Source organism: Pinus tabuliformis, chromosome Q (assembly GCF_031772625.1).
Source record: "Pinus tabuliformis cultivar Carrire ecotype Pingquan chromosome Q, CPIR1, whole genome shotgun sequence".
NCBI lineage: Eukaryota > Viridiplantae > Streptophyta > Pinopsida > Pinales > Pinaceae > Pinus > Pinus tabuliformis.
In genome coordinates, this window is record NC_142296.1 from 489,034,547 (window position 1) to 489,060,238 (window position 25,692).

The following is a 25,692-nucleotide window of genomic DNA, read 5'->3' on the forward strand; positions in this document are numbered from 1 at the left end:
ATTTGTACATGAAAAGAAAGTCATGTAGATTTTTGAACTTGCAAAAAGGTGTAAATATATAGGGTTAGTAAACCATAGCAAGCTAATAAGGGCTTGGAAAAGAAAGACTTAAGGTTTAGGGTCAAAACCCTAGAAGTGATTGTTTCCATTGAATATCTAGCACCATGATGATGATGACTATTGTCCTCAAATATAAGTATTTTGTATCTCTCCTATTTGATTATGACTACTGTTTTTGATTTTACTAAGTAGTTAGTCTCTTATCCTTGAACTATTTGCTTGCTTGTGATTGCTCTTCCTTGGCCTCCTAATGAGGATTGTAGGTACATAATGAAGGTTTCCAAAGCCTTGGCAACAAATGGAAGAACATAGCAAAGTTGTGACAAAGAGACTGTTTGTGTTGAGATATATTGTACAAGATCTAGACTCAGAGGGAGAAAAATTCCTTATGAATGGATGGAATGAAATTCAAAGTGAAAGATTATCTCAACAAGAGGAAAGAAGGCTATGAAGGGACATATTTTCAAGTACACTTATGTAAATATCATATTTCTCGATGAAAGAAGTGAATTACCTCAAGATAATGAGGTACATGAAGAAGTCATATACTTGTAAGCAAAAATAAGGCTTTGTATAAGCTCCTTAGATTTGCCGCACTTGAATTGGTGGATCAAGGTTGATCCTACATGATTTTTTGACAAAAGAAAAAATTATCATTGACTAGAAGATTTGCTCTAGAAGGAGAAGTGAAGGTCTCTCTAGGAACCCTTATTCAGCTTCAGAGGGAGAGGGACCTTTGAATTCAAGATGAAAGATCTTAACAAGATAGATGATACATCAATGACAAAGGGAGCAAATCAGGATTTCTATGATAGGATCTGTTTTAGGTAGAATACCCAGATAGGATGATGGATCAAGGAAAGGAATCAGATTAGCTCATGGTTGAGCTAAATAATATAGCTCAACATGCGTTGAAGTACCAACATGGTACAATTGGTCATGGCCCAGTCAATTATGGTTTGAGAGATGTCTCAAACATAAAATGTAGCTGCAGGGAGTGCTAAAACATAGAGGAAGTTTTTGATTGGGCTCTAAATCTCGTGAATGAGTAGGAAGCGAATGTCTGTTGCACTCAAAGGTTGAGTATGTTGTAGCCTAAAAGGAAAGATATGAAGCAATATGACTGAAGCATTAGTTGATCAGGTCTAGGTGAACAAGTTAAGGAACGTTGAGAAGTATTACCACTACATTCGTGACATGATGCATAGGAGAACGATAAGGCTCGAGTACATCTCGATCGATGAGAAGCCAGTTGATGTTCTGACAAAGTTGTTTCCCACAGAGAAATTCATGTACTTCAGAGACAAGCTAGGCTTATGGATATTACCCCTCTCGTCAAGAGGGAGTGTTGATTTGACACCAGCATGAATGGACATTCTCCCGCTAGGGAGAATGGGTTTGACATGCCCAGAGTGCTCAAGAGTTAGAGTAGAGTGAGTTCCTCTTAGAGGAGACTTGATCACGCACCAGGAAAGGGTGTAGTGAAGTCTGTGGACCCTATAGAACACTGAGAAGGGTGTAGTGAGGTTCTTTAGCATGTGGACTCGATCACCAACTAAGGAAGGGTTGAGCGAGGTCCTTCATCATCTAGACTCGATCACCAACCAGGGAAGGGTTGAGTGAGGTCTTGGACCTAATCACACACTAGAAGGGTATAGTGAGGTCCTTTCAGCATCTATACCCAATCACTAACCAAGAGCTAGGGTTTGAGTGAGGTCTTGGCCTAGAGTGCTCACTAGGAAGGGTGAGTGAGTGCTAGCTAGTTGAGGTCTCAACATTTCGGCTTAGGGAGAGGCCATTGGGATCGATCACTCTAGAGTGAGTCCCACTAGCAAATGCTGATGGTAGATGTTTATGTTGATGTAGGTCAAAGGTGTTGACCTAGATGATGAATGAATTATACCTTTCCTTAGAGAGATCATGTATACAAAGAACATCTGGATATTCATTATGAATACCTCCCTAGCTATTAAGAGGAAGTGTTGATTTTTGTATCTATGGTCTGTCTTCATAATATTTTCATTTGTACTTGTAATATTTGAAAATGAATTATATTTGTTTGAGGCATGTTCTTAATGCTTGCAAAAGAAGAAAAATATTACAAGGCTCATTAAAAGTGGGAAAATGAAAATTGAAATTTGTATTTTGCCTCTACAAAGGCCAAGTTGGCCCTCCAAGGATCAAGTTGGCCTGCCCAAGCGATGTTCCCTTTTGCATGGATGAATCGGTATAAAGAAAGCCTATTTCTCTAGGACATAATTTGGATTTGATCTGAGGCTCGCTAATCTGAGGCAAGATAAATCACATTTTTGAGGCATACCTTTTGTGGAACAACTCACTGATCTAAGGCATACACTCAATGGAATAGTGCACATGTTTGAGCTTCTTCTCTCTATGGATTAGTGGCGAGGATTCTTTGGTATAATGCACATTCTAAGGAAGAGTTGTAGACCTGTTTTTGTCCCTCTCAAATACCTCCTTTATATGATATATCTACGTGATATGATGCACATTTCTGAGGCTAATACTCTGTGGAATAGTGCACAATTTTGAGGCCAATACTCTATGGAACAATGCACATTTTCTGAGGAACGTATTATGTGTAACTGTGTGCAAATATGAGGCTTAGATTCTATGTCATAACCTGAATTTTAAGGCAGACGTAGAGGTTGAAATTTAGATCACTTGAGACATTACTTCTCTATGATGTGTCTCTGTGGCACAATGCAAGTTTGAGGTAGACTTGGAGGACATCTTTTTGACCTTGTTGGAGGGTTGACTTGGTCATTAGTGGTTGGTTGACTTTGATGTATCTCTTATTGCATTGATTCTCTAAGGAAAAGGTTGGCTAGGTTCCCCCCTTAGTGGGTTTTCCTAGGGTAAAACTTTGCTCTCTTTGTGTGACTCTCTTTATTGTATGGTTGATGTCTTATGTGTAATTATTGAATGATGGAACTAATCAATAAGAATCTAAAAATATCACAATCATGAAAGATAATTATCAGTTAAGAAGACTCCTTAAAATTCAACAAAAAGGGTTGGTATGACGACACATATGTTAAAAATTAGATCGAATGTGAGTATAAGATGGACATTTTAAAAGAAAGTGTTTTTCATCTTTAACCCTCTTAGGATTGCATAGGTGACAATATTTCATCCCATGGTGTTTTGGGAATTGAACAATGCCCAATTTCACTATGACTCTATGAGGCTAGCATGAATTAGTTCTTATCTTGACAATGCTTATTTTCTTCCTAAAAGTAGTCAAAACAAGAATATAATTTTGGTTTTCAAGATTGAGGTTGGTCACCTTTTTTTTTTTTCTATGTGGTTCACGAACACTAGGGATTGGTGACTGCTACATCCACAAAATATTTGTACCAGGAAAATCCACCCGAAGGGATCACTTCCTATTGGATCAACCATAGAGCTTGACCCCAAGAGTGTTGAGAGAATTGAACCCGTGACCTCTCAATAGCAAAGGTGCTTTAACGACAGGGACTCGACCAATTTAACTAATCTTTGAATTTGGGTTGATAACCTCCTTATAATATTGTTGTTTCCTTTTTCCATCCAACTGTTTATTGCACCATAAATTCTCCTTAAATTTGGAAGTAATAATATTTTTAATATTATCTAGATTTTGCAACATGATCTCCTCCTTTATTTTCCAATGGTCCAACCAACATTGAAGTCCTTTCACTCTCCTTTGAGCTAAAGGTGGTGGTTTTGATTAGAGCTAGAAGTAATTTGAGGAAACCTATTTGCATCCATGTTGTATAACTTCTTCTTATACATAAGATACCTAGTCATAGTCATGCATTTAATGGAGGAAAAATTTGCTTTAATCAAATATAAAAAAAATTGATATAAAAAATGATAATATTTAGTTAGAAAGAAGATTCATAAAATATGGAGAAAGTTTTATGAAATGTAGATAAACCACCCTAGATCCATCTTAAATCTGGATCTACCAAGTGTTGAGAGGGATCAAGTCTAGAATTAAGATGGATCTACACTAGTACTCTTGCATTCCATAATGGATTTTCTTAAGTCTTTAAATGAGCTTCACCATAGCAAATACCATGGGCTAGGCAACACCACAGGCTTGTAAACCAACATTGATAAACCCATCAAATGACTAACTCAAATTTATTTTAATTTTAATTTTATTTTAAATAATTTGACCAAATCAACTTAACACTAATTTATATAATGTTTTACAACATTATTATCCTACTAAATTATAAAGCACCTCACAACAATAAATTTATATAAAGTATAATTCTCATAATTTCATAATCAATTTTTTTTTTAAGAGAAATTGAAAGTCAAAATTAATCGTGAGAAATAAAAATTGTTACAAAGACTCCACTCCACCTAATCTTACTACAATCCCATAACAACATTGCATAAAACATGAAATCCTATACTTTATTATGAGATATAAAGTTTTCCTTAATTTCTAACAAAATCTTCTGCACTCTCAAATTTTCAAAAATATGATTCCGTGGCATTTTGGCTTCTGGTAAATATGTCTTCCTCACTTTTGTTTTTGTTTACTACGTTATCTGAGACTGACCCACCTAATTGGTAGCTTGACATTTGATTAAAATATTAAATTTTTTAATTTAGAGTACATGAAAGTTTGATTTTAAATTTAATTTAAATTTTTAAATTAAATTAAAAATTTATTTAAATATTTAAATTAATTTTTTTACAGTTAAAATATATTTTTTAAAATCAAAGTTATAAATTAATTTTTACTATTTAAATTATAATTTTAAAATTCTGAATTATTAATAATTTATAATAATAGTCAATAAGGAAATCTAATCTTATAGTTTTGTTTTAAGATAAACTAATAAATTAAGATATAAAGTGGACTTGCATAAATTTTAGTGGGTTGTAACCATTAGTGAATTTACACAATTACAATTTTACTCTCATATAAGTGCAGAGTAAAATTTGAATAATGTTGGGAAATAACTCTTATTAAGTACATTTATTTACATATTATTTTTATTCATTTTTTTATGCAAAGACTTGCTTAAATTATAGTGGGAAGTAATTAAGGGTAAATATGTTATTTGCTTGAGTATGAGTTATTTCAAGGATTTTATTTTTTGAAGGTTTAAGTAAAGTTTGAGAATAAGAAATCACTACACAAATATCTAAAAATCGTGCATGAATACTGCAACCATATTCATAGCAAAGTTTAAGAATAAAAAATCACTACACATCAAGAATAAGAAATCATTACACAAATATCTAAAAATCTTGCATGAATATTGCAACCATATTTATAGCAAAGCTTAAGAATAAAAAATCACTACACATTAAGAATAAAAAATCATTACACAAATATCTAAAAATCATGCATGAATATTGCAACCATATCAATAGCAAAGTTTAAAAATAAAAAATCATTACACAAATATATAAAAATCACGCATGAATATTGCAACAGTGCCCATAAATTATGACACTGCAACAATGCCCATAAATTATGGCATAAAATATGTGAGGTAGTTATCACACACCATTATATTGTGCAAATACTCCAATAAGACCTTATAGTTATGGTCCATTCAAATGTTTGAAAAAACAATTTTTTTTGATAATATTGAAATATAAATATTTATTTTTTCAAAGTTAAAGATTATAAGTTGCATTAGCACGTGAGTGCATGATGTGTTGGTTGGGGCGGTTGGCTTTCGCACCCCAGCCATGTTCGACAGCAGCATTTGATTCGATGATGACTTCCGATGTTGACGTATTCTGCTCGCTTTGGCGATAAATATTGTATGATGAAATCTGCTCGCTTCGGCGATATATGATGTATTATGATTCTTCAGCGGGGATTCTCTCCCCCACTGAAAAAAAAAAAAAAAAAAAAAAAAAAGAAGAAGATTATAAGTTGCATTGGTTAATCCTAAACTAATAATGATCAATAGGAGGGACTAATAAGAATTTAATGTTATAAAATAAAATTAAATAAAAACCCAACAATCGGACAAACATTATTTGTGAACATGACATTATTTTTAATTAAATTAAAAAGCAAAAAACACATAAGCTATCTTTCAGATAAATTTCAACTATTTATCTGACCACTATTTTAATCATCCATCCCTAACCATTACTAAAAATATTTAAAATTTAAACTTTTACCATCCACTTAAAAATGATTAATAATTAAATAAAAACCATATTCGAAATTAAATATAATTATCCATATAAAATTCAAATTTAAATATATGACTATTTCAATCATCAATCTTTAACCGTTACTAAAAATATTTTGATTTTAAATTTTTACCATCCACTTAACAATTATTAATAATTAAATAATAATTTTGAAAACCATATTACAAATTAAATACAACTATCCAAATAAAATTAAAATTCAAATATATCAGTAGCTTTAAAATTCAAATATATCAGTAGCTTTGTTATACGTTATATTGCAAAAATGAAATTCAAATATATCACTAGCTCTAAAATTCAAATATATCAGTAGCTTTGTTATACGTTATATTGCAAAAATGAAATTCAAATATATCACTAGCTCTGTTATACGTTATATTGCAAAAATGAAATTCAAATATATCACTAGCTCTGTTATACGCTATATTGCTTGTATTATTGTTGTCCAGGCTTGCAGCAACACATGTATATAAAAAAACAAAAAAGGATAAAAATCAATAAATTGGTTCCCAATTAATTTTCAATTTTTCTGAGACATAAGCAACCAATTTTTTATTTATTTATTTATTTTTTTAATTATGCGAATTCTTGAAAAGGCAGGACCAAACCAAACTCCACTGGAGAATCGAGAATTCAATCGTTTAGAATTTGAAAATATGTAAGATTCCTTCAGAGCTTATCAATCTTGGAAGCCTTAACGACAGGGTTGGCGCTGGCGATCGCCTCACGACCAGCGGCTTTGAAATCGAAGGAGCAGCTGTGTTTTTCGGCATATCGATGGGCGCCACAGAAAGTATTTCCGCACCGACATTTAAAGCCGGTTAGCCCGACTCGTTTCCGGCATGAGAAGCACCGGTTAGGGTTAGGGTTTTCGGCAGGAGGCCGCAGAGAGGAAGAAGATGAATACGCAGCCTCCAGCTGGATTGACGAGGCTTCGGCTTCGGCTACGGCTACGGCTGTAGAAATCTGTGCACGGCTTTGCTTGATGAAAGCATCTGGCCTGGAAAAGGGGAAATCTTCCTCCATCGAAGAACCCTCGGCAAATGACTGTTCAATGGCGGCCGTTGCAGAGGAAGCTTGTGCCTCCTTCATCATGAGATCCCTGTAACATTTGAAGCACAGATTTCTTGTTGAAGAGCTTCCGAAAAAGCCACAGTTGTTGCCGCAGAGGGCGAGCGCTTCCGAAGATTGCTGGCACCCGATGCCGTCGGCACCTGAATTCCGATTTTCTTGATCCATCTTGTAATCCCGAAAAGATGGAAACAGAGTTTGAAGCCTTGAAATAGAGTCTGGAATTTGGGAATATGGGCAAAGAATCTATTTTCTATTCTGACACCTCCAGCGATGAGATGGATATTGGAATTGAGGGTAACTAGCCTGTTTTATAGCATGACTTCTAAAATTCTAGAACGACAGCTTTTCTTTGAAAATACAAAACCTGGTGCCCTCGTTTAAGTCGTGATTCATGAGGGTAGAAGAATAATCTAGAATAACATATACATTTGACCATTTTATTACCTACCACGACATCTCGATTAATTTTGGTGGCAATTTTGGTTTGGTTAAGGTAAATACAGTGTTTAGTTTAATTCTATTTATTTTTATTTTTATTTATCTTCTTCTCCATCGGCTTTAAAAAATAAACTTAAATTGTGTAATTTGTATATAGATTGGGATTTTGTTAAATTAAAAAAAAAAATTAAATTATTTAAAATAAAAGATTATATAAATTAAATTGAGGTTTGGGGTTTTGTTAAATAAAAAATAAAAATAATAAAATTTAAATTATTTAAAATAAAAAGATTATAACACATTAAATTTAGGTAAAATTGAGGTCAATTTATTTTTTGGACTCTAATTTTTTAAAACCCATAGTTTTACCCCATATATATATATAAGCCAAGATCTAGTTAATACCGATCAATCAAGTGCTAAATCCATTATCTGTAAACTTTTCTTCACTTTTTGCACTCACAAAAATGGGTTTGCATATACGGAGTTAAGATGTATCTATGGTGGTTGTTGCCCCAGAGGTGCTCTTCATCCACTATGGAGATGTAATGTAATGTATCGTTTATAAAAATAAAAAAGTAAAATTAATAATTATAATTAGTAATTTTTAGGGTTGGATAATTAAAATTGAAATTTAAAAATAAAATTGGAGAGGTAAAATTATTGCACGAGGCCTTCTATAGCCTAATATGGGGGAGATGTCTAGGAGTTAGATGTAATGTAAGAAAGATTGTATATCAACATTTTTTAAATATTTTATTTTATTACTTACAATAAATTTATGATATAACAAGATTTATAATCATGGATATTCACCCCATTTTACCATGGATATTACTAGCATTTGCACCTTATGTTGCAAAGGAAACGCCGTAAGGCATAGAGTGGGGAAGAATAGCATAGAGTGGGGAAGAATAACAATAAGGACATGTGAATGGACATTGTTGAAAGCAAGGGTGGATGATAATGAGTTACAATTGTAATAGTTAGTTATGTGTATTCTGAAAATGGATATTTTGTAAATAATAATAGTTTGTGGAAGAATAGCAACATGTGAATGGAGATTGTTGAAAGAAAGGGTGGATGATAATGAGTTAGAGTTGAAAGTATTAGTTATGTGTATTTTGAATATGGATATTTTGTAAATAATAGTAGTGTGTGGAAAAATAGCAACATGTGAATGGACATTGTTGAAAGCTAGGGTGGATGATAATGAGTTATACTTGAAATGATTAGTTATGTGATACGACATTGTGAACAACATCATGGTCGTCGTTCCATATTTGAAAATGCATGAAAAATTGTTTGAGCCATCATGATAATACTAAAAATTCTAGCATGATTTTGAAAAAATTTAGCTAATTTTTTTGAAAATGTGGATTATAGTTGTCACGTTTTAGAATTTTTAGTGCCTTAATTTTGCACAGAAAATGATAGAAATTACAGCATGATTTTGAAAAAATCCAACTCATTTTTTTGAAAGTGTCAATTATAGCAGTCAAGCTTCAGTGTTTTGGGTACCCAGGCATTCATGACAGATGCTAAATCCATTTCCGCCATCCAAAAACAATTTAAACACTCCCACAGTCAAATTTCAGAATTTGTCGTCCAGACAAAACGAATGTGTACACGCATAGAGGATTATTATGGAAGATTCCTTCTTCAGGGAATCGTAATATAAGCCATGAGGATATTAAATGTCCTTAAAAACTAAAGCACAGAACTTGGGAGCTTCAAGACCCAGGAATGGAATTTGGTATTTGGTAACATTTTACAAGGGAAACATGATTGAACATCAAAGTTTCAAACGAATGCGTACACGCATAGAGGATTATTATGGAAGTTTCCTTCTTCAGGGAATAGTAACATAAGCCATGCAGATATTAAATGTCCTTAAAAACTACAACACAAAACTTGGGAGCTTCAAGACCCAGGAATGGAATTTGGTAACATTTTTAAATGGAGTTTCCAATACAAACTGACAGGAATCACCCACAAGCTTTCAAGTTCATGGCCCCTAAATTTTTGCATTCTTGATAATGTTTTCTCACTGTTTCAATGTCAATTTCATGATGCTTCCAAAAAAAATTACAAAACAATTTTATAAGTTTTAATTTCTATCTATAAAATAGCTACTCCATCATGAAGAACAAAGATTATTGCTACTCCATCATGAAGAATAGAGAACTTGCGAGCTTCGAGACCCAGGAATGGAATTTGGTAACATTTTAAATCGAGTTTCCAATACAAGCTTTCTCAATTTGACAGAATCACCTAAAAATATTAAGCAAACGTATGACAAATTTAGATGAATATATTACTGTAAGTGCTAGTATGTGGTTGGGCACATCATCATTTAGAAAGAAGAAACAAACGACACAACAAAAAGAGTCATCATCCGTCTTAGTTCCCAAGGTTGAAGTTCAACAAATTAGATGGGAGTACTCTACCCAGGCGAAGGAATTGCCCAGTTTCCGTCGCCGCCCGGAAAAACCTCCGGCTCCGGCCGCCGGCAATTCCTCCGCCCTCCGCCACCCTCCGCGGCCTCCACCCAGCTCCACCACCCTCTGCATTAATGTCGACGACTGACAGGTTCCTGACAGACATTCTGATTTCCATCATGTCTTGTCGTCGGTAAGTTAATTCACCATGGAATTTGAATTCGGAAATAACCCGCAGGCTGCTCCCTCACCAATACCTCCGCCTGGGTAGACTACTCCCTGCCATTCAACTTCACATAGAAGCCAATCCCATGAATCCAGTGAAAGCTCCTGCCATGGTCAACCAGGCATACTCTTTTACTTATGTCTCTCTCTTGCAGGCCTGCATTCAGAAAAACGATTTGTGGAGAGAGTAGCCATGCTGGTGTTTACCTCTGGTCTGAACCCCTCTGAGGGCAATGGTAAGGTAATCTGTGTCATGGATGCGTCCAGTTATGTAGGCTTGCAGATTATTCAGGGCCTTCTGCAACGAGGCTATTCAGTGCACGCCACTGTGCAGAGAGACGCTGGTATGTTTATTTATTGAAAAAAGAACAAGATTTTGTAGTTTCTTGATAAATTTCACGTTAAGATGAATCTATGAATTTAATATTTTAACCCAAGTTTGATGCATTACCTTTTTTTTCAAACGCCTAAGAATAAATATAGGAAAATTGCGCCATCCCATCCCTATTTTGAATTCCCAGTCACCTTGAAATTGAGATGAAGGTTTTCACATTTCTTTTTGATTGAACTTATAGTATGTTGGCATTCTTCATTGATGATTTTAAATGGTGGCAGGCGAAGTTGAGTCTCTCAGAAAATTGCATGGGGATCGATTGTAGATCTTCTATGCAGACGTCTTGGATTATCACAACATTACTGATGCGCTCAAGGGTTGTTCTGGTCTATTCTATAGCTTTGAACACCCTCAAAGTGCTGCAGGTTATGATGTAAGTTAGTGAACCTTTGAATTAAATATGTGGGCATTTTGTATATGTATTGGAAGGGTTGGATATTGATAGATGTGGACTTGTGTAATACAGGAAGTGATGGCAGAACTTGAAGTACAAGCAGCCCACAATGCACTGGAAGCGTGTGCTCAGACCTAGACCATTGAGAAAGTTGTGTTCACTTCTTTTGTGGCTGCAACAATTTGGAGAGAATATGGAGACTGCAAGGTTAATGCCCTTGATGAGAGGCATTGGAGTGATGCAAATCTTTGCAGGAAATTGAAGGTCTGTATATATAATTTTTAAATGACAAAATGTTAAGTTTAGTATACAATCTAATTAAAGTGGATTGATTTATCACTTTTTCCTTTTAACTTATTAACGATATCTAACTGAATGGTATGTTTGATAGCATTGGTCTGATTAGTTGCTTAATCTAGTAAGTAAATCAGAAGTTTGCATCTAAAGCTTCTTTGATCAGATTAGTTAATCTAATAAATAACTTCAACGTTTGCATCTACAGTTTTTCAAGGCCAGCTACAATAGTAGTTTTCCAAGGTGATGGAATCCATGACAGTAGTATATTTAATATGAGCTAAACATGACATTTGTAACAATTGTATCTGGGTGGGGAAAAGCATAATTTCTCCTTCCAATCTAAAGAAATAAATCCAATTGACTCTTTCATATTTTAGTTCGTCCACCATCATTTTACTGAGCTATACAATGCATCTTGCTTTAGCGTTCTCTCTATCCATGAATCCATATCCAATTAGATTTTGGCTTTTTGAAATTGCTCAAATGATAATACATGCTACATATTCATCTTCCTTCTTTCAGTCCATGAATCCATATCCAATTAGCTTTTGGCTTTTTAAAATTGCTCAAATGATAATACATGCTACATATTGCAGATAACCCTGAAATAATCCATATCCAATTGATCTTTTGCCTCTTAAGATTAATGAAGTGATACCACATCATAGACAACATAGTGCATATATCTTCTCTATATGCAACAATCCATATCCAATTCATTTTTGTCTTTGAAGTTGCCCAGGTTATAAATTCATCAAATAATGAGAAAGTCTAGATATGTAACCTTTGTCTAAATCTTTGGTGCATACTAAATCAGGGCTAAAATGGCTTTGTGCTAAGTATATATATTTTTACAGAGAGAACCTAAATACATTGTGGTGCGGTAATCATCATTTTTTTGAAGAGGTATATGTACAAAATTTGGGTGTTTCTCAAAGATTGTGGAGTTCAAAGCTGTACAGTTTAATAACAGTATTCTGAACCTTGCAGTGATCTGTGGTATTATGTTCTAATTACACAATATTTCCTATTCACAGTTGTGGTACACATTAGCCAAGACACTATCAGAGAAGGCTGCATGGGTGATGGCCATGGACAGGGGGCTGAATATGGTGACAATCAACTCATCTCTAATTGTGGGACTTGGTATCACATACAAAAGCTCAGGATCTACCATTGCATATCTTAAAGGTGAGGGTGAGAGATCTGCATATCAAATAGACTCTACTCTAGAACGTACAAATATGGTATGGTAATCCCTTGGAGAGGATCCAATCTATGGAAGTGCAAAATATTAGCTAGTTTATTTACAGTGGCTAGTCTTTGTGATTGCAGGGGCTGCACAAATGTACGAGAAGGGCACTTTAGCTACTGTATACATAAGGTTTCTAGTGGATGCACATATATGTGCTTATGAAGATCCATCTGCCTATGGGAGATATATATGTTTCAATCAAATAGTCAGTAATGCAGAAGATGCTGTCAATTTAGCACAGAGTTTGCAACACCTGATACCGTTCCCTGATAGGTACAGAGCAATTAATTATTCTTCAGATATTAAAATCACTGAAGATTCTGTATCTTCAAGATTTAAATTGGGTTGCTTACCTAATGATATTTTATCTTAGCTATTATGTCACAATGAAATTAATCATACATAGATACTGTGCAAAGATAGTCATGAATTCATTATTTATTTGATTTTTTTCATAATTTGGTAACAGATTTGAAGACTCGACGGTTTGCCAAGAGTGTCTGAGTAATAAGAAGCTGACTAGATTAATGGTTGGATATGGAAACCGTGCAACCCTAAGTAGCGAACTGTAAGGGAAGGGGGGAGCTTTTCCCCATGTTATAGCTTAACAGTAGCCATCAATGAGGGGCACAAGAAAACTTGGGGAGTTTACATGTTCAAAATATATCCATTTTTGTACATAATGTAATGTAATTTTCACTTCAAGGTTTGTTGGATAGTTGGCAATAAGTCGGTTTCCTTCACTACGAGCACCAGCCTTCATTTGATAGTTGGCAATAACCCTAAGTCGATTTCCATAACAACTGATAGCATCTTTATATATTGGGATGGTAAATTCTTCAATTAAAAGATAAAAAATAGAATATTGCTCTGCCTTGGAAGATCGAACTTTTATTTTTAATTTTTTATTATTTAAAGTATGGAATGGATTATTTTTAATTTTTTATTATTTAAAGTATGGAATGGATTTAGTTTTTGGAGCTAATGGAAGGTAAATTTCCATTTCTTTTTCTAATATATTTGGGTTTTGGTTCATTAATATATTTTATAACATGAAAGAAAAGCTTCTTAATTAAATAAAAAATAAAATATTTATATATCTTATGAATAATTTTTGTTGGGATTAAAACAAACTCTACAAACATTCTCACTTTTTTTTTTATAATTTTAAAGTTATTAATTTTTATTTTATATTTTTCAATATTTTAAATAATTTATTATTATTAAAAATATATTTTAAATATATAAATAAATTCACTTTTTTAAAAACTAATTGAATCTACTTGCTTTCTGTAAGTAGTTTTTACTTTCAAATATTTCTCCATAAATTTGAACTTTTAAATTTCAAGAATATTAAATTTACATAAAGTAACTAATTCACATTTCACATCTCAACTATATAAGAAAATATCACTTTGTTAATTTTTTTTTATAGGATTGATTAATTTTTTCACATATATCTTGAAAATAAACTAAGGGAAAGATAAGCACTAGTTTTTATTTTTTAGAAGGGTCCCCATTTATTTAGTTTTATTTCTAAAACTAAATAAAAAGGGGGGGCCATAACTCTTACTTCCTTTTACTTGCATCAATTTCCATTCAAAGATAGAGATATCATTGATACAATTTCAACATTTTCCATTTATTAATAGAAATTTAATTTCACTATATTTCTGTGTTTTGGTTATAAATATGTATCGTTCCCTTCATAAATTCGAATCATTACAATCAAGTGAAATCTCTTAATACTCGATGACTAATTTAATCACTCATTCCTAACTTGACCATCATGTGGACATCGTTAACCTTAATTACATGTGAAAACCCTTAAGACAAGATGTATTTCTTAGGATTCTAAATAGGGTGCAAGTGATGATGGTGAATGTGGTACAAGGGAAATGATGTTTCAAGAGCTAGAGATTATTTTTCTTTTTCTCTTTTTATATGCTTAGTTCTTTCTTTCCTTCTTTTTAATCTGAGAATGGGGCTGGGAGAACCTGGGTTTTATAGCAAGGCAGCATGTCTCATGTGCATAATGTGACTTTAGTTGCTTCTACCTCGAGCATTTTTTTTAGCTCTTTGATTTTTATTTAGACATTCTCATACCTAATAATTTTCCTTTTTATTTTGAACCTTGCTACAATACATATGATAACTCAAGCATGGAAGGAGAAGTGATGATAATGCATGAAAATGTTGATGAAGTGATGGGGTGTGCAAAATGAGTAGGGAAAATGATGTAAAACACCTACCTTGGTTTCTAGTAGTTCAACTTGATTCATAAGGTGATACATTATCTAGAGATAAATTATGAACAAACCATGGTACAACATGGTAAAAGACAAGAATTTAAAGTGTTACGAGCTAGTATAGAATATACCAATGATTACCATATATCACAACCCACATCCAAAAAGCAACATCATCATGTGTGAGAGGACGAACATAGAGTGCATCACAGTTTGGTATAATCTCTCTCTCCCAAACACCTGACATCACAAGGGTCAGCTAAGTATGTTAAAAACATCTCTAGAAAATGTCCATGGAAATTCCATAGATCTCATTTATGGAACTGCTGGTTCTGATACAAAACACAAGTGAATTGATAGCATCTTTATATATTGGGATGGTAAATTCTTCAATTAAAATATAAAAAATAGAATATTGCTCTACCTTGGAAGATTGAACTTTTATTTTTAATTTTTTATTATTTAAAGTATGGAATGGATTATTTTTAATTTTTTATTATTTAAAGTATGGAATGGATTCAGTTTTTGGAGCTAATGGAAGGTAAATTTCCATTTCTTTTTCTAATATATTTGGGTTTTGGTTCATTAATATATTTTATAACATGAAAGAAAAGCTTCTTAATTAAATAAAAAATAAACTATTTATATATCTTATGAATAATTTTTGTTGGGATTAAAACAAACTCTACAAACATTCTCACTTTTTTTTTATAATTTTAAAGTTATTAATTTTTATTTTATATTTTTCAATATTTTAAATAATTTATTATTATTAAAAATATATTTTTAAATATATAAATAAATTCACTTTTTTAAAAACTAATTGAATCTACTTGCTTTCTGTAAGTAGTTTTTACTTTCAAATATTTCTCCATAAATTTGAACTTTTAAATTTCAAGAATATTAAATTTACATAAAGTAACTAATTCACATTTCACATCTCAACTATATAAGAAAATATCACTTTGTTAATTTTTTTTTATAGGATTGATTAATTTTTTCACATATATCTTGAAAATAAACTAAGGGAAAGATAAGCACTAGTTTTTATTTTTTAGAAGGGTCCCCATTTATTTAGTTTTATTTCTAAAACTAAATAAAAAGGGGGGGCCATAACTCTTACTTCCTTTTACTTGCATCAATTTCCATTCAAAGATAGAGATACCATTGATACAATTTCAACATTTTCCATTTATTAATAGAAATTTAATTTCACTATATCTCTGTGTTTTGGTTATAAATATGTATCGTTCCCTTCATAAATTCGAATCATTACAATAAAGTGAAATCTCTTAATACTCGATGACTAATTTAATCACTCATTCCTAACTTGACCATCATGTGGACATCGTTAACCTTAATTACATGTGAAAACCCTTAAGACAAGATGTATTTCTTAGGATTCTAAATAGGGTGCAAGTGATGATGGTGAATGTGGTACAAGGGAAATGATGTTTCAACAGCTAGAGATTATTTTTCTTTTTCTCTTTTTATATGCTTAGTTCTTTCTTTCCTTTTTTTTAATCTGAGAATGGGGCTGGGAGAACCTGGGTTTTATAGCAAGGCAGCATGTCTCATGTGCATAATGTGACTTTAGTTGCTTCTACCTCGAGCATTTTTTTTAGCTCTTTGATTTTTATTTAGACATTCTCATACCTAATAATTTTCCTTTTTATTTTGAACCTTGCTACAATACATATGATAACTCAAGCGTGGAAGGAGGAGTGATGATAATGCATGAAAATGTTGATGAAGTGATGGGGTGTGCAAAATGAGTAGGGAAAATGATGTAAAACACCTACCTTGGTTTCTAGTAGTTCAACTTGATTCATAAGGTGATACATTATCTAGAGATAAATTATGAACAAACCATGGTACAACATGGTAAAAGACAAGAATTTAAAGTGTTACGAGCCAGTATAGAATATACCAATGATTACCATATATCACAACCCACATCCAAAAAGCAACATCATCATGTGTGAGAGGACGAACATAGAGTGCATCACAGTTTGGTATAATCTCTCTCTCCCAAACACCTGACATCACAAGGGTCAGCTAAGTATGTTAAAAACATCTCTAGAAAATGTCCATGGAAATTCCATAGATCTCATTTATGGAACTGCTGGTTCTGATACAAAACACAAGTGAATTGATTCTCTAGCTACCCCGGCAAGTCAAAGGATAACAGGAACAAAGCAATAAAGAAAAAAAAGATGACTTGGAGAACTTGGGAGTCAGACATGGACAACAATATTAGCAGGACGATACTTGGGAGTCAGACATGGACAACAATATTAGCAGGACGATACTTGGGAGTCAAACATGGACAACAATATTAGCAGGATGATAAACATCATTGATGATATTTCAAGATTTGCCAATTATATTCAACAATGCAACCAATCATTGAATCTGGTTATTGCTGAAATGGCAATTTCTTTGAAAGTTACATTTCATTCCTCACTCATCCAAATAGGGAGACTTCTAAGTCCACCAAACAGCATGTTAGCAAGACAGGACTATTGCCAAGATGTAATATCAAGGTCACTCCTTTTCTTGTCATTCTAATCTCATCAAAGACACTAACTTTTGAGGGCTCTCCAAACTGTTCAGAATAAACAATTTATTCTAGTATAATCAACAATGTATTTGGTTTAGCTCGTAATGCTAAATGTATCATTGAGCTGGATCTGAAACTCCCCAGCTTGCATGCTGGCCAGTAAATGTATTCATGTAACTTTGCCACTTCCATGATTACCATGGACAATCTTTTAAAGACCAAGGGGAGAAAACGAGTGCTAGGAAACTTCTCCAAGGTTTAATCAACAATGTATTTGGTTTAGCTCGTAATGCTAAATGTATCATTGAGCTGGATCTGAAACTCCCCAGCTTGCATGCTGGGCCAGTAAATGTATTCATGTAACTTTGCCACTTCCATGATTACCATGGACAATATTTTAAAGACCAAGGGGAGAGAACGAGTGCTAGGAAACTTCTCCAAGGTTTAACATATGTTGATTGCAGTATTGATGAATTTCTTGTTGTAGTTACCCTAGAGGAGATTCAAAGCACACCCATAGCAAGCACCATGTGATTAGATATTTTTGGATCTATATTTATTCCTTTGCCACGACAAGGAATAGACATTTTGTCCCTCATAAGTCGGCCACCTCAGAAGTTGCATGATACAGTTAGGGCATGTAATCTCAGTGATAAGTCTGAGGCGAATTAAATAAAAGAATGGTATCTGAGCCTGGTAGCAATTTAACAAGGTATCCATGACTCGACGTCTTGCAGAGTGAATGAGAAGGCTGTTGACTGGAGTTGAATTTTATATAAATATAATAATAATAAACACAAATAAAATTCTTAAAACTGTAAATCTGGACAAATAGAAAACACTGCTGCCCCCACATTGCAAGTGCCAAAACCAAAACCAGTCTAATCCAATTTCTCCAGGTTCTCCCAAATAAATCAATAACTGCAAATCTGGACAAAGAAAACACTGCTGGCCAATAGCAGATCATGGTTATGCGGATTCTGAGAAACCTCAGAGCAAGAGATGAGTTTCAAGGATGTTTTGAGACAGAACCTAAGTCATCGTACTCCCCGAATATAACCAATTAAATGCAAACATCGTTAAAAGATATAATCAATTAAATGCAAATATCATTCGCAGTGCAAAATGGAGTTTGACCATTTTGGAATCTTGGAGAGGAAAACCAATGTTTCTTTCACAGCAATACATAAATTTATTATCAGAATCATGACATCATGACAGCGATGACAAGAAAGTACAGTGAAATCTGAACATTCTCTTTATCACACATGTATGTATGCGTTTCTGATAAAATCCCCTATTCTCCTTGGTGCAATCGACAATGGCACCCAACAAAATTACCATAGTCCGTCAAGTAAATGCTTACCTCTGAGGGAGACATCATATTTGCAAGGCTTACGGCGTTGCTCAATCCCTTCTTCTTTGCCCTTAGATTCAATGTCTACGTTACAGGAATAATCTGAGAGAATGGCCGCTGTATTGGGAGAAAATGGTCGCCCAACCGTGATTCCACTACCGGATACCACAACCGAGAAACCCATTCTGGAGCAAGCACCAACACTATGCACCGTATACGCCCTCCAACTCAATCTTTTAACATCTTCACTTTACAGCAGGATCTCAGGAATTTCTCCTCAAAAGCCCTTCGACGCCGGCCATCCATATTCAACAGTGAATTTGGAAGGCCGGGTTCTCTCGTTTTCTGTGGAACGATGGATCTATGTTGCCGCCTCATCATGGATGCAGATGATCTAATTTAAAAACCAAGGAAACCGCCTCAGCATGGATTTAAAGGATTTAATTAAAAAAACCAAGAAATGTGGATTCAGAGGATTTAATTTTAAAAACCAAGAAACCGCCTCACCATTGATGCAGAGGATCAGATACTCTGGCACAGCGAGGCGCTCTGGCTTGCTGTTCCCGATACTGTCCACGTCCTGGAAGATCTTCTCAATTGCACTAAAGGAGAAGTCCATATTATTGCAGGATTGAACGAACAGTCGCAGTTAGTGCAGGATCCAACGAACAGTCGCAGTTAGTGCAGGATCGAACGAACAGTCAATTCAAATCAACGGATAAGGATTACCTAATCGTCTAACACTAAAATCCAATGGCACATATTTTGACACGGAAGCAATTTGGGGAGTTAATCTCAGAGGGAAACGCCTTACGGCGTAATTAGCTTATAAATAAACTTTGTTAAGATACCATGGGCCAATACCATGGTTTATCATAAAAAACCAAAACTCATTTCAAAATCAAAATAGTTTATTTTAATTTTATTTTACAACGTTTTTAAAATTAAATCTAAAAGAAAAAAAAGTATGAGGGAGATATTGTAATGTACTGTAAACATATTGACTTGGTCAAACTACATAAAACTAAAACTAAAAATAGTGCAATAAACTAATCTGAGCCAAGTAATAAAAATAATAAAATTTTATTTGTTATATTTTAATTTTGTTTTTATTAATAAAATTACAAACAAATTTTCAAATAAAAGAAAATCATAATACCATGGTTTATCAATACCATGGGTCATCTATGCTTTTGATTATTATGTTATGGTTCTAAGCTTCTGATTATTATGTTACAGATCTAAGCTTTTAATTATTATTTTACAATACCATGGGTCAATATCACACCATGAGCCAATACCATAACTTATCAATACCACATGCCCAAAAACCTTAACTGATTTCACAATCAAAATATTTCATAAATATTTTATTTTAATTTAATTTTATGACATTTTTTAATTAAATCTAAATTAAAAAAAGGTTAAAATTACTTTTGAGATATATCTCAACCCTCCCGAATCCTAAAAATATTCTCATTGAGATTAAATTGAGGTTTTAATAAAATAAAAAATTAGAATACTTTTTATATATGCATATGTGAAATTCATATAATATAAATAATATTATAAAGAACCGGGATAGATGCACTTAACCAAGGATTCATGCGAAGAGAGAAAGAAAAGTGATTAACAATGATAGAGGAAAGATAGTGCATGAGTCTTTTAAGTTTTTTATTATTGTATTTTGTTTGACATGATTGATCCAAACTATAGGTTTAATATTTTACAACCAATTGTATTTTTTTAATTTATATATATTTTTAAATAAAATACAATGAGATTGAATTTAAGAGAGAAAGAGAAAGGAGGGGAGTGGGGTGATTTGTAATTGAAAACTAAAGGTGATATACAAATTGCAAGTGAAATTTTATGTGTTTTGGCTGAGGAGATGTGGCGAGGGTTTTTGGAGGATTAGGGTTTGAGGCGGAATGACTGCGAACAGATTGGCATCGAAGACTAGGGCAGGGGGACCTTGCTCCTCTTGTGCTTGACCAAGATTAGAGACTGTAGATAAGGGCGAAAGGTAGGAATCAAAACAGAGGGAGCTGACAGTGAAATGGCAGTAGAAGCGGGGAGGGGAGAGATCCCCTCCTACAAAAACATAACAACAGGGGAGTCAAGTAGAAATGGAGCGCAAAGTGGCTCAAGGAAAAATAACAGAGAACCTCCGATAATGGGAGCCCAATGGCAAGCGGGATTAAGTGGCAAATGTCTCCCAAGAGCACTGAAAAAACCCAAGTTCATAATTCTGAATAACAAACTCGAAGAATATAGAAGTTATATGAGAGATCATGCTTTAATTTGTAAGTTTGTAGGGTTTTGGCCATCTGAAAAGGATCTGTCCAAATGGATATAATAGAGGTGGAAACCTAAGGGGCATATAGATTTGAAATTGGGGGCAAAGGGTTTTTTCACAGTCATATTATCAAATCTGGATGATAAGGAAAGAGTCTTCGAGGGAGGACCCTATTTCATGAACAATGCTGGTTTATTCATGTGGCATTGGGAGGACTGCTATAATCCAGACAAGGAAAAAATGTTAGCAGCACCCATTTGGATCAGACTGTTTGGACTACCAATGGAGTTTTGGGACCCTGAGATCCTAGAAGGAATAGGTAATACAATCCGAACATTTGTTAAAGTAGCAGAGACCACCAAAAGAGGACAAAACACATCCTATGCAAGGATATGTGTATACATGAATATAACAGAGCCGCTACTGGAGTCCATTGAGTTAGAATACCATGACGAGATTTGGAAGCAACTAGTGGATTATGAACACATCCCATTCTGCTATAGAAGATGCCATGAATATGGTCACCTCTTCAAACAATGCCCTTTAAATGTTGCAAAGGAATCAACTGAGAAGAAAGAAGAAGAGAAGAAGGCAACAGAGGCAACCGAAGGGACGAAAGAGGGTTTTAAAGAAGTTCCCATAAGAAGAAAACCTGTAAAAGGACCGCCTATGATGCAACCACCAGTCAAAACAATGCCATTGGAAAATCAAAACAAGTTTAAGGCTCTTCAAGAAGAGGAAAGGGGGATGGAAAAGGAGGAAAGCGATGAGGAACCTATGGAACTATCAAAAGAAACAAAAGAACAAGACTCAATCCAGATAAACATGGAACAAGGAGGGGTAAAGGAGAATTTGGACCTGCTAAATGAACAGACTCAAATGGAGGTTGATCCTCAAAAAGATAGAGGAAGTGACGAGGAACGAAAAATGAGAAGATTGTTACAGGAATGGAGGAACCTAGATGAAATATTTATACCAGAAGAAGAAAAGCAATTATATAAAGAGATGTTCCAAAAATACAAGGAAAAGGTAGGAGTACTTTCTGCAAGTCAGCCAGAACAAATAGGAGCGCAAGGGTCTCAGAGTATCGAAATGGGCAATACTGGCAAAGGAGGAAGGAAAAGAGGTAGGCATCCAATGAGTGAAACCATTCAAGTGGTAGGGGAGATGCTGGTTAATTTAGGAAGAGTCATACCTCTCTCAAAGGTATTTCAACAACCGTAAAAAATATTAAAATGATAATCACAAGCTGGAATATCAGAGGTCTCAATAGTAAGGGAAAACAGAGATATCTCAGGGATAGGTTGAAAAAAGATAAACCTAGTATAATGATAATTCAAGAAACCAAGATTAGTACCCAGAAAATGGAAGAAATAATGAGAAGATTTAATACTCATTATGAGATAATGGGTCAAGATGCGGCAGGCACTGCAGGAGGGCTAGCAGTCCTATGGAATCCTGAGGAAGTTCAATTTGAAAACTAGGTCAGCTTCCCTTGAATCCTTTCAGGAACTTTTAGAATGATAGGTTCGTCGGAATGGATAATCTTTATAGGTGTATATGGCTCGCATGTATCTAGTGAGCGCAGAAGCTTTCTTCAAAATATGAAAACAATTCGAAGGCTGTTCTGGAGATGCCATGGATTGCAGGTGGGGACTTTAACATGATTACAACCACAACGGAAAAATGAGGAGGATCAAAAAGACCAGACCAAGACATGGAAGCCTTCGGTGAGATGATATTGGAGCAAAGACTGGTTGATATTCCTACAATAAATGGGATCCATACATGGAAAAATAGAAGAGGGAGCCAAAATCAAATTGCATCAAGACCGGACAGATTTTTAATATCGGAGCAAATTATAAACAGAGATATATTCTTAGAAACTATGATCCTTCCCGCAATGGGCTCAGATCACTGGCCTATCAGGCTAGAAATTGACATCAAGTCGAGCCCAAAAAGATGTCCCTTTAGGTTTGAAGCATTTTGGCTTAGGAATCAACAGTTCATGCCAAAGGTGGAGGAATGGTGGACCCAGAGCCAACAAAGAGGAAGAAGCAAGATGCAGACCTTCCAACTAAAACTAAAAGAAATCGGAGAAAAAAAAAATGGAACAAAGATGAATTTGGGAATATATTCTTGGAGCAACAGCGTTTAGAGCAAAAAATGCGAGTGCTGCAACAAGAAATTATATCAGAAGGCCAAAGTGAGGAAAAAAGCAGAGAAGAAGGTGTAGTGATAAGCCAACTTGAGGAACACAGAAAACAAGAAGAAATATTATGAAAGCAGAAGTCTCGTATAAACAGGGTTCATGATGGAGAAAAGAATACAAAGTTCTTCCATCAAGCCATGATCCAGCATAGACAGAGGAATAGAATTTTCTCCATCAAAAATGAGGAAGCGCAACGTATAACCCAGCATGAGGAAATGGAGCAAGTTCTAGTCGGATACTTTAAAGACATCCTTACTGAACCTCAAGAGGACAGAGAAGATGCTATAGGAAGGGTATGCAATGAAATCCCAAGAATGATCACGAGAGACCAGAACTTAGCTCTGATGAGGGCAGCAACCCTGGAGGAAGTGGAGGAAATAGTGAAAGGGATGAAAAAAAATAAAGCCCTAGGACCAGACGGATTTACCATGGAATTTTACCAAGCAGGCTGGCACTTCCTAGGGCAGGACATCCTGGAGGTGATAGAGGAATCTCGCAGACACCAGAAGGTATGGCCTGGTTTAAACTCAACTCTTTTATCTCTTATTCCTAAATCTGCTCACTCGGAAACTGCCCAAATTTTCCGTCCTATTGCTCTTTGTAATGTAATATATAAAATTATCGCTACTTTAATGGCTAAGAGATTGAAACCAATTCTTTCTAGCATAATCTCCCCGGAACAAACTGGGTTTGTGGAAGGGAGACAAATTCTAGACGGCTTGGTGGTATCCCAGGAAGTGATTCATTCTCTGAAACAAAAAAGGAAATGGGAATGATGGTAAAATTGGACCTCTCAAAGGCGTATGACCATCTAAATTGGAACTACCTTAAAACAATCCTAATGGCATTTGGCTTTTAAAATAGATGGGTAAACTGGATCTATGATATGATATCCACCCCCAATTTCTCCATTCTCTTAAATGGGTCACCAACCTCGACTTTCAATGCCACAAGAGGACTGCGACAGGGAGATCCTTTATCCCCATTCTTGTTCATAATTGCAGCGGAAGGACTGGGACGATACTTCAAAAAAGAACCGAGATAGAGGAAAATCAAAGGACTGAAGCCATGGGGAAACAACTTACCAATTACTCATCAGCAGTTCGTTGATGACATTATGCTTTTTTGTGCGGTCTCACTAAGAGAAGTTAAGAGGGTAAAACGGATTCTGGACCTCTTCATGGAAGCATCAGGCACGGAAATTAACAAGGACAAATCATGCACATTCCTCTTCAACACACCAGAAGCAGTCAAAGCCCACCTGACCAGAATTCTGGGCTTCCGCTCTAGAGAATTACCTACAAAATACTTGGGAAATCAATTAGCATTAAACCCTCTAAGGATAGCAAACTGGCAGAAAACTGTTGAGAACCTCAAGAACAGACTAGCAAACTGGTCCTTCTGAACACTGAACATAGTAGGAAGATTGGTGCTCCTTAAATCAATTCTTCAAGCAATTCCTATCTATCCTCTTTTGGCAATGGCGGTCCCCAAAGAAGTATGTACAAAAATGATGGAAATATTTAGAAAATTCATCTGGGGAGGTCCAAAACAGCAAAAGAAATGGGCCCTAATATCGTGGAAAGGTGTAATAAAGCATAAGGAAGAATGGGGACTAGGTCTCAGGGATCCGTCCACTTTGAACCAAGTTCTAGGAGCAAAGCTGTGGTGGAGATGGATGAGGAGTGGAGAAGATCTATGGAAAAATATTTGGACCCAAAAATACAATATGCTCACAACTGCTGAAGGCATTCTTAGATTCCAAGGGGATCCACAATATGGGACCTGTCCAGTCAAAATAGAGATATTATAGGCAGACATTCTTTCTGGTAAATAAGGAACGGAAATATAGCCAAATTTTGGGAGGAAGCTTGGCAGTAAAGAGAGAGAATGATAGGGATACAAGCCCTGCAAAATACTTATCAGAAAGCTACAGTGGAGGGGTTAAATTATGTTAATGAATATTGGAAAGAAGAAAGGCAAGATGAGACCTGGCGAACTTGGAAGAATCCGGAAGAATGGGACAACAACATAAATCCTGAACAGAAAGCTATACTTGTAAAAGAAATGGAATCAAGAAGAATCAAAATTAGAACAGGCCCGTATATACTTTGATGGGGTAGATCCACAAAGGGAACTTTCACGGTAAGGGAAGCCTACTATCTAACCACCCGTCAGGAACAAGAAGAGGATGCACTAGGGTGGAAACAAATATGGAAGAACA

The 25,692-nt window shown here is 34.7% G+C and overlaps 1 protein-coding gene, 1 long non-coding RNA gene and 1 pseudogene across 2 annotated transcripts; 1 reads left to right on the forward strand and 2 right to left on the reverse strand.

Annotated features, from left to right (window-relative positions):
• Positions 1-6,826: 6,826 nt before the first annotated feature.
• LOC149220308 (zinc finger A20 and AN1 domain-containing stress-associated protein 8-like) lies at positions 6,827-7,732 on the reverse strand. The gene has a single exon (XM_089382788.1). It carries the CDS (start codon positions 7,507-7,509, stop codon positions 6,940-6,942), a length of 570 nt encoding a protein of 189 aa, XP_089238914.1. The 5' UTR covers positions 7,510-7,732; the 3' UTR covers positions 6,827-6,939.
• Positions 7,733-10,077: 2,345 nt separating this feature from the next.
• LOC149220309 (phenylacetaldehyde reductase-like) lies at positions 10,078-13,360 on the forward strand (annotated as a pseudogene).
• A 5,066-nt stretch (positions 13,361-18,426) lies between these two features.
• LOC149220310 (uncharacterized) lies at positions 18,427-19,579 on the reverse strand. Its single transcript, XR_016248748.1, has 3 exons — positions 19,465-19,579; positions 18,967-19,351; positions 18,427-18,545 (listed from the first exon to the last, which is right to left on the reverse strand). It is a non-coding gene; the product is annotated as an uncharacterized LOC149220310 (long non-coding RNA).
• Between the last annotated feature and the right edge of the window lie 6,113 nt (positions 19,580-25,692).

Coding starts and splice junctions, on each gene's coding strand:
- LOC149220308 (XM_089382788.1), bottom strand. CDS start 7,509: ATGGATCAAGAAAATCGGAATTCAGGTGCCGACGGCATCGGGTGCCAG.